The 14,046-nt window shown below is 21.9% G+C and overlaps 1 protein-coding gene across 1 annotated transcript; it reads left to right on the top strand.

The window, feature by feature from the left end:
* The first annotated feature begins 288 nt into the window (after window positions 1–288).
* Window positions 289–14,045, top strand: LOC117179839 (40S ribosomal protein S26). Its single transcript, XM_033371985.1, has 3 exons — window positions 289–347; window positions 6,113–6,421; window positions 13,966–14,045. The coding sequence occupies exons 1-3, from the start codon at window positions 345–347 to the stop codon at window positions 13,999–14,001; spliced, it is 348 nt and encodes a 115-aa protein (XP_033227876.1). The 5' UTR covers window positions 289–344; the 3' UTR covers window positions 14,002–14,045.
* Window position 14,046: the final 1 nt, after the last annotated feature.

The raw sequence follows: 14,046 nt of genomic DNA, 5'->3' as shown, positions 1-14,046 counted from the left end.
TTAATTCCAAAAGCTCCATATAATATTTTTTTATTTTCGAAATAAAAAATGTTTGACCTAAAATTTTTGATTTCAAAAACTTTATAATCCCAGTCCCTAAATTATTATTTCATTATTTATTAATAGGTTTCTAATCTGTAAAATAAATTAGACACCATAAATAATTAATTTGAGACCAATTCTAAAAATGAAATTTTTAAAAACAATGATAAATATTTGAATAATTCAATTTGTCGGAAGTACACACTTTTGACTAACGTTGAAAACCACTAGTTCCTGAACTCGCCACCTCTTAAATAGCGCTTGCCTTCCGGTTTTCTCTTCGCCCTGGTGGATGTGAAAGAATGGTAAGGTTTATATTCCTCTGCTATAATTCCTTCAAATAATTAATTTCCTTTAAATATAAAATTAAGTTATTTATTTCGCAATTAAACAATAGTGCTCCAGATATATTTTCAAATAATTATTTTTCTTGTGAAAATATTTGTGTTGTGGAAAAATTCGGTTTGACGTACATCGTCACCATGTGGTCCCTAAATTTGTATTTGATTTTAAATACATTTCTGCCAATATCGTCAACTTTTTGCTTCAATTTTAGTGTATTTTATTGATATTGATATTTTAGTGCAATTAGAGTGTGAAATAAGTTCAATACACGTGTCGCGGATGTGTTTTCGAAACATAACCTCACTTTGCGTGGACGCACAGTGGTTCAGAAATGGATTTTTTCGATCAAATTCATTCACAGGAGACATTTTTTTACCGATTTAAGATTTTCTATATAAATGCTTTTTATTAATTTCCTGGTGAACGTAAGAAATCTATTTTTTGTTTGTTTTTGTGTTAAACGATTTTAAAACAAATACAGCGGCAAAATGGTTCAATTTATGTTGTTCTTATCTCTGAATGTTAAATAAAGCCATTGTTGACCAGAATTGAATAAAACAAGCCTAGAAATCATGAATTTAATTAAAAATTGTATTTAATAATTTTAATCAATGTAGTTAAACAAATGATTCAGTATTCCATTTTTTTGTAGAAAAAATTATTTTAACTTACAATATATTGTAGCTTATTCTTATATTTTATTTACTTTATTCTTATTACAAAGAAAAATGATCACAATTTATAAATCAGAACACTTTATTTAAGATGAATTTTCATGAAAAATATCGATTGTTTACAAATTCGAGTTACGAAAAATTAATTGAAAAAAAATTGTTTACCACGTGTTTCAGATTGAGAAATTAAAATTTAATTATTTTCAGTTTTAGGTGTTTAAAATTTTATAATACAGTCTTCTAAATTGTGCAATTGTTAACCTAAAAACTGAGTAATTAAAAAAATTAATATCATAAAAAATGTAATGTTTCTGGAAGAAAACTGCATTTAAATTGAAAAACTGAAGTAAAAATTGTTCAATAGTGAACAATTGCTATTAAAAAAAGCAATAAATTAACATTTTTAATTGTATTTTAATTTTGATCGTTTTTAAATAATGATTCTTAACTGTGAAGGATTTTATTTATAAAGAGTTCTAATTAAAAATTATTGTAATTTAAAGATACGATTTTTAACGTTTCAGTTTGCAAATTGTTTAATTTCGAATCAATTTAGAATTACGTTAATTTTTGAAAACCTTCGATAAATAATTTTTTATGTTTATTTTAAAAAATAATTCAGGTTTCTTCGATTCAAAATGAAGGCATGTTCAATTTGTACCCTGATTATTTTAAAAACAAAACAAGTTAAGAATATTTAGATCGAAAAAGGGAAAATATTCTTGAATTTCTAAAATAAAAAATTGTGTTTAAAGTAAATTTTCACCTTTTTATAATTTTTTTTACCTTTCTACTATTTTTTTTAATTGATCTTTTTTTGCTTAAAAGTTTTTTTTTTATAAAAGATTTTTTGTTTAAAATGTTATAGGAATAAAATGCTGGTGCTTGTAAATAATATTGTTCAGGGAAAAATAAGGAAATTTTGAATATTAAATTTTTCGACTGCTCTGAAATTTTTATATTTTTTGTTAAAAATTCTATTATTGGATTGAAAATTTGTATTTTTTGGGGTTTTGTAGCTAAAAATGTAACTGCAGGCTGCAAATTAATCTTCTTTGGTTCAGGATTGAAAAATTTTGTGGAAATTTTTTTTTTCTGAAATGTTATGTTTTTGCATTAGCAATTCAACTGTTTTGTATAAAATTCAGCTTCTGGATTTAAAAATTCAATAATTTAGTAGAAAATTACCTCTTTTTTTTTCTTAAAAGTTTCTATTTTTTGTTAAAATACAACTATTTTGGCAAAAAAAAATTGTTTAATAATTAAACTATTTGTTTGAAAATTTAACTAAATGGTAGAAACTTATTATTTATTTTTTTTTATTGTAAACTAGTATTTTTGGGTTGAAAATTCATCCTTTGTACTTATTTTTAGTCGGAAATTCAAATGCTTTTTTTAATGCTACTGTTTTTGGTTAAACTTTATAATCTTTTTTGTTTAAAAATTTGATTTGGTTGAAAATTCATCTTTAAAATTTAAGTGTTTTGTTGAAAATACAAGAACTTGATTAAAAGTTTTAGTTTTTAAAAAGATGCAAGTATTTAGTAGAAAATTTAACTATTTTTTTGAAAATTACGTTTTTTATTAAAAGTTTATATATTTAGTTGAAATTAAACTTATTGTGGTAGAAAAAGAAAGTTTGTTTAAAATTTTTAATAAATGGTAGAAAAATGAATTTTTTGTTTGAAAAGTCATATTTTTGGCTTGAAAATTCATCCTTTGTAATTAGAAATGAAAGTGTATGTTGAAAATTAATCTTCTTTGGTTCAGGATTTAATAATTGAACTGTTTTGTATAAAATTAATCTTTTGAATTTAAAAATTCAATAATTTAGTGGAATTTAAACTATTTGTTTGAAAATTACCTTTTTTTCTGAAAAGTTTATATTTTTGGTTGAAATACAACTATTTTGGTAGAAAAAGAAACTGTTTGGTTAAAAATTAAACTAATTGTTTGAAAATTTAACTAAATTGTAGAAAATTAATTTTATGTTCAAAATCATATTTTTGGGTTGAAAATTCATCATTTGTAGTTAAAAATGAATCTATATGTTGAAAATTAATCTTCTTTGGTTCAGGATTTAAAAATTGTGTAAAAAATTCTTCCTTTCTTTTTTTTCGAATGAAATTTAATGTTTTCGTATCAAGAATTTCACTGTTTTGCAAAAAATTAATCATTTAGATTTTGAAATTCAATGATTTAGTAGAAAATTAAACTATTTGTTTGAAAATTATCTTTTTTTTTAAAAAAAGTTTATATTTTTCTTTGAAATACAACTATTTTGATAGAAAAAGAAACTGTTTGTTTGAAAATTTAACTAAAAGGTAGAAAATTAATTTTTTGTTGTTAAATCATATTTCTGGGTTGAAAATACATCCTTTAATAAAACTGTATGTTTGAAAATTAATCTTCTTTGGTTCAAGATTTAACATTTTTGTAGAAAAAATTTTTTTTCCATGAAATCTTATGTTTTTTTGTAAAAAAATTCAACTGTTTTGTATAAAATTAATCATTGAGATTTAGAAATTCAGTAACTTAGTAAAACATTAAACTATTTGTTTAACAATGACCGGCTTTCTTAAAAGTTTATATTTTTGGTTAAACTAACTCGTAGAAACTTAATTTGTTGCAAATTCAAAAATTGTGTTGACAGTACAATATTTTTTTGATTGAAAATTCAACAATTTGGTTAAAATTTCACATTTATATTTATTTTTTCACCTTTTTAATATTTTTTTGAAAATGTACCTTTTTTGCTTGAAAATTCTATTTTGTTTATAGAAGATTATGTATTCAAAATTTTATAAAAATAAAAAGCTGGTCCTTGCAATTAAAATTATTCATCCGGGAACAATGAGGGAATTTTGGAAATTAAATTTTTCCGCTATCCTGAAATTTATATTTTTTGTGAAAAATTCATCTTTTTTAAATTGATTTCAACAGTTTCTCCATAATTATTTAAATTGTTATGTTTTTCAATTATGCTACTATTTAGCTTACAATGCGTAATTCAAAATTTTTTTGCTTAAAAAATTTTTCCTTTAAAATGTTTGTTTTTAAACTTACTTTTTTAATTTAAAGAATTTTTAAATGTTTTCTTAAAGACTTGAACAAATAAAAAATAAAAGCCTTTGATGTTGAAAATTTTTGATAATAAACATTTTTATTGAATAAATAAGTCTTTTTAATTTATCTGTACTTTAAGTAATAAAAAGTGTGACTGAAAGTTTATAAACTATTTTCAACTTAAAAATAACTTCATAATAATATATTCTTAATTAAATGATTTTATTAAATTTAAAATATTTTTTCAGCTTAAAATATTCTATTTTTAAACCAATTTGAAATTTTTTATTAAAAAAACATTAATTATTGAATATTTAGCAATATTTAAAAGTAAAAAATCTTCAAGTGAATTGTTTGACATAGAAAACCTGGAATCGTTAAAATTTCGAAGAGTCTTTAAACTTTGAACGTTATCATTTTAATTGTTGTATTGGATAAAAATACTTAATTTGTAAGTGAAATTTTTAAATTTTGATGTATAATTTACAAATGAAAATTGGTAGAAAAAATTTGAGTAATTTGAAGAGATATTTTCTGAAAATTTGTTTAAATATTTTTAAACACTTTTTTTAAATTCTCTTAAAATAATTTTTCAAAATAAAAAAATTATTTTTAATTTTTCTATGAATCTTAAGAAAATGTTTTTATTCTTTTCAAGCTTTTCACAATTCTTGAAAAGAATCTGATTTTTTGTTTAAAATCAGCTAAAATCTAAATTTTGTTTTATATTAGGCTATTATTTCAGGTTTTACATTAAGTTTGAATCTTTTCAAAACTTGTACAAATTTCTTAAAATTACTTAAATTTCGCCTACACATAATAAATGTTCAATTGTTATTTATCCATTCAAATTGTAAAGAATTTTTTTTAAATTTGCAGGATTTTCTGAAAATTGTAGAAAAAATTCAATTAATTTTGACAAATATTTAGAAGTTCTGAAAAAAGTTTACAATATAATTAAAAATTGTAAACAACTTCTAGATTTCTTAAGATTTTGAAGCTTTCCAATGATGTTGAAACTATTTAAGAAGAAAATAATTGACTGTCTAATTTAAGATTAATTTTTTGTTCCAAATCCATATTTTTCGGTTTTAAATTTATTTGTTTTGTAAATAATTCGACTTTCTGGCTTCTAAATTAAAAAATTGTGTTGACAGTACAATGTTTTCACTAAAATCGTTACGAATTTAAAGCGCTCGGTGCTTTTGCATGAATTTTAATATTTTGTGTTTGAAAATTCATCAATTTGGTTAAATTTTCACCTTTTATGTTTATTTGTTCATTCATTTTTTCATCTTTTTACTGCTTTTTTTTGAAAAATTTTCTTTTTTTCTTGAAAGTTCTATTTTGTTTCTAAAAGATTCTATTCTTCTGAAATATTATATTTTTTGTTAAAAATTCATCTTTTTTTAGTTGAAAATTCTAATATTGGATTGAAAATTCGTATTTTTTGGTTGAAAATTAATCATTTTGGTAAAAAAAAATACATTATTTTTTTCGAAATTCAAGTATTTAGCTGAATTCCATACCTTTTTATCGATTTTTTCAACGATTTTTTTTCAAAAATCAACGATTTGGTTGAAAATTCATGTATTTTTGTTAAAAATTCGTAATTTTTGGTAGAAAATTTAGCCTTTGTAGTTAAAAATGAAAATGTATGTTGAAAATTAATCTACTTTGGTTCAAGATTTGTTAGAATTGATATTTCTTATAATTTGAACTGTTCGAGTTAAAAAACTTTTAAACTTGAATTTCGTTCCACTTTGAATACGCTAATTTGTTTATTTTTTCTTATTACATTAAATGGAAAAATGTTTAGAATAGAGTTCGATCTTTTTTTTTTTTAATTTCATTGAACGTGAAAATTGGTTGCGAACCGGGAACTTTATCAATGGCAGTTTTTTTTTCCCCCCGCGAAAAGGAATAAATAAATTGATCGGTTTTTGCAAATTTAAAAGTGAATGTTGTCTGGGATTTTTGTGCAGACGTGTAAACGCCGTAACGGAGGGCGTGCAAAACATGGCCGAGGCCATGTGAATCCAGTGCGCTGCACGAATTGCGCACGATGTGTCCCTAAGGACAAGGCGATTAAAAAATTCGTGATCAGAAACATCGTTGAGGCGGCTGCTGTGAGAGATATCACAGAAGCCAGTGTCTATCAGGCATACCAACTCCCCAAATTGTACGCGAAGTTGCACTACTGCGTCTCTTGCGCCATCCACTCCAAGGTTGTGCGCAATAGATCGAAAGCTGATCGGCGCATCAGGACACCTCCAGCTCGCAACTTCCCCAGGGTAATAATAATAATCATCCTTTTTTTGTTATTAGATTATTATTTGTGCGCGCGCACGCTCGCGCTTATTTTTATACTCCTTTTTATCATTTACTCAATTTTCTCATAACAATTTATTTGTTTTGCAAATAAAAATAGATTTTTAGGATAAAGTGCGGTATAGAAATACATTAAACAATATTTTGACGTAACACAGCAATCCTTTTTTGATATTTTTTTAGTTACGCACATTTTCAAATTATTTGCAGGTAAACAAGTATCAGCAGTTTTTTTTTCGAATGATATAAATTTTATCATTTTCATGAGACAATTAGGAAAGATTTTTAAATATTTTAGATATGTCAAAAAAAGAATGTGGAAGATTTAAAATATATATATATTTTTTATTTTACAGGATTTTACAAATTATTAGAAAAATATGAGCCTTTTTAAAAGATATTTAGGGCTTTTATAATCTCAGAAAAAATGATAAATATTCCATAAGTTTTCGGAAATGCTTCCAAGGTTTAAAATATTTTTAATCTATGCAAAGTCTCTTGAATTCCTCAAAATATTTTTAAATGAATCCAATTTTTCTGGAAATTTTGAAAAATCATTTAAAATGTAAAAAAAAAAGTCAGCGAAAAAATTTCTTACAAATTTGAAAAAATTATAAAAGATTTTTGAACATTTCAGATTCTTCAACAAAAAATCTAGATTGAAAAAATAATATTTTACGGGATTTTACAAAATAATAGGAAAAATTCGAGTCCGTTTGAAATAAATATATATACAATGCCTCTTAAATTGTTTAAAATATATTTATCTGGCTAGAATTTTTCGTGAGACCTTTCAAAGTTATTTTAATTAAGGGCATGTGAAACTTTACCACATAGGTTTTATTTTTCTTTTTGCTTAAAAAGTTTCACATAAATCTGCATTTTTTAAATCTTCTGCAGTTTAAAAATCGTCTTTATTCTCCTTTAATCTTCGCTGTATTTATAGAATTTTATGGTTTATTTTATTTTTTATTTTTAAATGTTACCAAATGGAAACATTTTGCTTTAAAATCTGCTACTCTTTCTCGAAATTTAAGGAAATATTTGATGTTTCAAAATCTTTTTGAATTTTCTCCTAAAACTCATTTTAAAAAATTTTAAAATCTAAAGAAATTGTTTTGGAAACCCAAAGAATTTATGTCATCCTGAATTTTTAAAAAAGGTCTAAAATATCTCATAAGTTTCTATTGTTTTTTAATCGTTTCAAAACTTCTACATATCTCTTAAATTTACTAAAATTTGTTCTAAAATTATATATTATGGCATGATGTTGCTTTAAAAAACTTTAAAATTGAAATTTTTCCATAAATCTAAACTATATTTTTCCTTCTCTTGACGCCCTAAAAAATTAAGTTTACCTAAATTTAAATAAAATCCTGGAAAATGAAAATAATTGATTAAAATCTTCCATATTTTTTTTTTAAACAATTTTGAAATCTTAAATTTTGTAATTATTATTTTAAAATGAAATATTAACTGCTTAAAATTTTCCCAAAACTGTTTAAAAATATTTAATCTCAAAATCTTTCGAAATTATTAAGACGCTTCTATTGTTCTAATTCTTAATATAAGTTTTTTCAATAATTATATTTTACTTTATCTTTTTGAAAGTTAAAAATTTGCACAATATAAAATACCTAATTTAATACTTAATGGAAAATTTAGAATTAATATAGCTCTAATATTAAATAGTTAATAAATTTTTATTAGATAACGTTAAAATAAAAATACGGTATTATTTAATTTTAATCTAGAAATAACAAGAAAACATTAATATAAATTTATTTAGTTGTAATTCAGCTTATAATAACTTTATGTTTTAATCAAAATTTTAATTATAATTTATATAATAATATTATTGAAATAATGATTTCGCAATAAAATAATAATATTTCGTAATAAAATGTAAACATCATATTATTATAAGAAATTAATAGCATGCATAACATGATATTATTATTAATTAGAACATGAAAATAATAAATTCATTTAATTCTAATTTAGTTTATGATAACTATATTCAAATAACATTTTTTATTATAATTTATATCATAAGATTATTAAACTTAATGATTTCACAATATATCTATTAATTTAATATTCTTTTATATTATTTAAAAAAATATATTTTAACATAAACTTTAAATTATTATTCCTGTAACGATTGAAAAATTACGAGAAACAAATTTAAATATAATACATGATAATAATTCATTAAGAATAATAGCTGTTATTGAAAGTGAAAATAAAGACACAAAACGTTAATAATTATCGGCGATCGATAAAAGTAGAAATCTAGTTTTTTATTTCGATTGATTTTATACGTTGAAGAAAGGTTACGAGTTTTTGTATATAGGATTATCAACTCATATTTTAGTTACTTGTTATTTTTTTTTGTTTTTTAATTAATTTTTTTTTTGACAATTCTTCCCTTCAACTCAATAAGAATGTTGAAAAGGAAAAAAATATATATCCGAAAAAATGACAAAAACAAAAAAAAGGGCTTCTTTCAATTCTGAAAAAAATTGCAAACGAATGTTTCCGCCCTTCCAACTCCATAAAATTGTTCAAAATGCAATAATTGTTTTGTTTTTTTTTTCAATTTATAATATATTGAAAACTAAAAGTTTTCATCCTTTTAACTCTTAAAATTTAAATAATAAAAATTTACTCTTCCAATTCTGAAAAAAAATTAATATAAAAAATCGTTTCTTAAATTCTAAATTTTTTTAAACTAACTTTATCCGTTTTGAAAACAAAAAAAAATGATCAGAAGATAAAAGGGCCACTTCTAATTGAGGAAAAATTAATAACAAAATTTCTGCCCACATAAGTCGTTAAAAACCTTAAAAAATTTAATCCCGGTTAAGAAAAAAATAATTGCTTCAAATTGAAAAAAAGGGTCGCTTTCAAATTTAAAAAAATTGTAAATATAAATTTACGCCCTTCAAACTCAATTATATTGTTAAAAAATAAAATAGGGTGATCTTCCAAATCAGAAAAAAAAATTTCCTCTTTTCCAACTTGTAAAATTTAAAAAAAAAATTAAGTACCCTCCCAATTCCGAAAAAAATTGAAATTTAAAAATTCTTTCCTTAAAATTCGTACAACAGTTTGAATAAATAAAATCTTGCATCTTCCTTTTAGGAAAAAGAGAATAACAAACTTTCTTCTTTTCCAATTCTATAAATATCTTAAAAATAAAAATTCTCTTATAAAAAAAAAAAACAAAAAAATATAAGGTCTCTTATACTCATTAAAAATAACAAAAACTGTATCGGCTCTAAAAAATTATCATATCCAAAAAATGAGCCTCTTCCAAATCAGAAAAAGAAATTAAAACCTAAATTTCCTTCTTTCCAACTTACAAAATTAAAAAAAAAGTACCCTCCTAATTCCGAAAAAAAAAATTGAAAATAAAAAATTCTTTTCTTAAAATTGCTACTTATTGACAATTAATTTTGAAAATAAAAACTTGCATCTTCCTTTTCAGAAAAAATAGAATAACAAAATTTCTTCCTTTCCAATTCTATAAATATAAGGTCTCTTAAACTCAAAAAAAATATATTAAAAATAACAAAAACAGTATTCGCTCTAAAAAAGTGATCATAACCAAAAAAGAGCCTCTTCCATTTCAGGAAAAAATCAAAACCAAAATTTCCACCCACATAAGTCGCTAAAAAGCTTTTGACAATTTTCCTATTCTAATTTAGAAAAGATTTAAAATCAAACTTTCCTACTCTTAAAATTTAAAAAAAAATCAAATAAAAAACTGCCCTCCCGGTTCAAACATAAAAAATTCATTCTTCCGTTTAAACTTAATAACAAAGGTTAAAAATAAAAATAAAATTGCTTTACATTCAGAAAAAAAATCAAAAGTCCATCCCTTCCAACTCAACAAAAATGATAAAACCAGAAAAACAGCCACTTTCAAATTTAAAAAAATTGTAAACGTAAATTTCCGCCCTTCAAACTCAATAAAATTGTTAAAAATAAAAAATTATATTGAAATCTTAAAAATAAAAAAGGATTCTCTTCCAAATCAGAAAAAAAATCAAACCAAAATTTCCTCCCTTCCAGGTCGCTAAAAACGTTTTAAAAAATTGCTTTGTTCAATTTAGGAAAAATTTTAAATCAAACTTTCGACCCTTCCAACTTATAAAATTAAAAAAAAAATTAAAAGTACTCTTAATTCCGAAAAAAAGTCCTTTTCAGGAAAAATAGAATAAAAAACTTTCTTCTTTTCCAATTCTATAAATATCCTAAAAATAAAAATTCTCTTTTCAGACAAAGTTGCTAAAAACCTGCAAAAATTTCCTCCGCTAATTCCGAAAGAAAAATAGAAAACTAAAAATACAAATTAGAAAACCAAGCTTTCATAATTTTCCACTCGATACGAATGTCAAAATAATTTTTTTTTTTAATTCCTCTTCCAATTCAGAAAAAAATTTCGTCGCTCCAAGTCGCTAAAAACCTTAAAATGATTATTCCAACTAATTTAAAATGAAATGTAAATTTTGCAGATTTGGAACAAAAAATTTCCGAAGCTTTTCAATATTTAGAAAGATTTTCAAAATTTTGTAAAAATATTCTGGATGATTTCCAGGAATTTTTTGTATTCTACAGGATTAAAAAAAAACTATTGAGAATTTAAGTCATTTTTCAAATATCTTTTGTAAATTATAAAAAAATGTCAATATTAATTTTAAAATTTCAATTTTGTTAACAAAATGTAGATTTTTGAAAAATAAATAAAGCTATTTGAGGATTTTAAAAGCTTTTTACGAGAATATTTATAATTGTGCAAAATTAAAATACCAAAAAGTGTTTAAAAAGCGTCCAGTTTAAAAAAAATTTGAACCTGTATTTTTAATTTTTCTGTCAAAAAAGTACCTAAAATTATCGAATTAATTAACGGTTTTTTTTTTGTTTTAATTGGAACTTTTCAAGTATTGAAAATCGAAGAATAATTTATTTGGCAAGGTTCTGAGTTTGCTAAAAATGAAATAATTTGCAGAATTGAAATTTTATAAACTATTTTCAATTTTGAAATAATTTTAAATTTATAGATGCAATCGTTAAAAAAAATTTCAATTGCAAATCCTACTCAAAAACTATTTCAGTATAAAATATTCTATTTTTAACCAATTCAAATAAAAAAATGTTAGCTAAAAAAAAGGAACAATTTTGTAATTTTTAGCAATATTTGACTGTTTATATTTAAATATAAGTAATTTGAAACTTTATTTTTTTAATTATAGTCTTAAATCTTCAAAATTTTAGGCAACTAAATTTTGAATTTTGATTATATTTTTATCATTTTTAATTTGTAGGTGAAAATTCTTGATTTTTCATGTATAAGTAACAATTGAACAATTATTAATTAAAAATATCTAGCTAAGGTTTAGAGATATTTAGGGGCTTTAAAAAATTTTGTAACTTAAAAAAGTTGTAAATAAAATGTAGGTTTTTGAAATTTTTTCGTGTCTTAAAAAAAAAAATCTTGAAGAGAATATTTCGAAGATTAACCAAAAATTTGAGGAATAAAATTGAACAATAATAATTTAGAAAAAATTCAAGTAAGTTTTTAAGAAATATTTATGTCATTTTTGAAAAGTTAGAAAAATAATCTAAACATTGTAAGGATTTTCAAAAATGTAATAAAAATTCTATATTGTTGAAAGTTTCAAACAAAAAGTGAGCAACTTTTTTTTTTAATTTGAAAGGTTAAAAAAAAATTTTATGACGATTCTCCTGTGAAAATTAAAAATGATTCTTGATTCTGAATAATTGCTTTTAAGAAAATATTAAAAAAGATTTCCAAAACTGTCAAAACCGAATCTGAAAGATTTTAAAGAAGTTTTTTTGTTTATTTCCTTGAAAAAAGAAGCCATGATTCATTAAGATTTTTAATTGAATTAAATTTAATGAATACTTTAAAAAATATATTTTTTAATTGTTTTCAATTCACTTAAACTATTATGAATTGCATTGAAATCATCTCATTTTCCTTAAATTCTTTTAAATTTACCTGAATTTTATTTATCTTTATTTTTTTTATTTCAATCCACGTCAATTCTGTTGAATTTGTCCTGAATTCTTGTGAATTTATCCTGAATTCGTTAAAAAAAAATCTGGAATTCTTCAAAATGCTTTTTTTTTCATTAAAAAAAATTTAAAAGAACATTAGCCACTTTTTGTTTTAGAATTAAATAATTTTTTCTGTTTAAATATCTGATTTTTAAATAAATTATTTGGTGACAGTTTTGTTAAAGTAAATCAAAATTTTTTTAAGATTGAATAATTGAAATGTAATAATTTAAAATTTTAAGATTTTTATACTAGAAGTAAAAAAAAAATCCTGTAAATCTTCAAAATGTTTTTTTTTCCTTTAAAAAAATTTTGAATGAACATTAGTCACTTTTTGTTTTAGAATTAAATAATTTTTTCTGTTTAAATATCTGATTTCTAAATAAATTATTTGACCTTAAATTAAATTTCTTTTTTTTTCAACATTTAAATAATTTTAATATAATAATTAAAAATTTTAAGATTTTTATCCTAAAAGTAAGTTATTTTAATTGTAAGCTGTTTCAAATATTTTCTTCTTTAAATTGTTTGAATTTTTTTTCAACTTTTTTTTAAAATTTCAATCCACCTAAATTCTGTCGGATTCCTCCTGAATTCGTTTTAATTTAACTTGAATTCTTGTGAATTTATCCTGAATTCGTTAAAAAAATCCTGGAATTCTTCAAAATGTTTTTTTTTTAATTTAAAAGAATTTTGAAAAAACATTAGTCACTTTTTGTTTTAGAAATAAATAAATTTTTCTGTTTAAATATCTGATTTTTAAATAAATTATTTGGTGACAGTTTTGTTAAATTAAATCAAAATTTTTTTAAGATTGAATAATTGTAATGTAATATTTTAAATAAAATTATATAATATATATTGTAATATAAAATTTTAAGATTTTTGTACTAGAAGTTAAGGTATTTTAGTATTAAGCGGTTTAAAATATTTTCTTTCCTAAATTGCTTAAATTTTTTTCAAAAATCTACATTTTTTTCAAACATTTTATAATATAGAGGCATATTTTTTAGTAGACCCAGCGTTATGTAATGCATTATTTCGCTGGGGGGATTGCATATGCCAGAGTAAGTATGTCATTGGTTCTGATTTTTTTTGTAAAAACCCTATTTGGTATTTTATTTAAATGACGTTCCAATGACAAACATGTATATTTAAGAAGATTTTTAAATTACTATCAATTATTAAATTAAGAATTATTTTTTTATAATGCTTTTGAAAAAATATATGAAAACTTGTGTTTCTCAAAAAATAAACTAAAATTGATAGCATTTTTATAAATAAAATCAATGATTATGAAGAAATTTTTTTTTTTTTTTTTAATACTGATTCAAGTAAAATTGTATGTCACTTAAAAAAAGAAACGTCAATCTTCCAGAAAATAATTTAAAATGGTTTTTTTTTCTTCTGTTTTCAGGATAATGTGCGCCAACCCCAACCGAACCGAAAGTAATGTGTATGAAATTTTAAGTACAATAAAATAATTTTTGGAGCGTAT

Source organism: Belonocnema kinseyi, chromosome 9 (assembly GCF_010883055.1).
Source record: "Belonocnema kinseyi isolate 2016_QV_RU_SX_M_011 chromosome 9, B_treatae_v1, whole genome shotgun sequence".
NCBI classification, from domain to species: Eukaryota; Metazoa; Arthropoda; class Insecta; order Hymenoptera; family Cynipidae; genus Belonocnema; species Belonocnema kinseyi.
The sequence above is the reverse complement of the archived record's forward strand: the minus strand, read 5'-3'. Positions and strand labels throughout refer to the sequence as shown.

Bases quoted from the DNA above. Each gene is read 5' to 3' on its own strand.
- LOC117179839 (XM_033371985.1), top strand. The intron at 6,422-13,965 runs GTAATAATAATA...TTCTGTTTTCAG, and splicing joins CAGCTCGCAACTTCCCCAGG to GATAATGTGCGCCAACCCCA.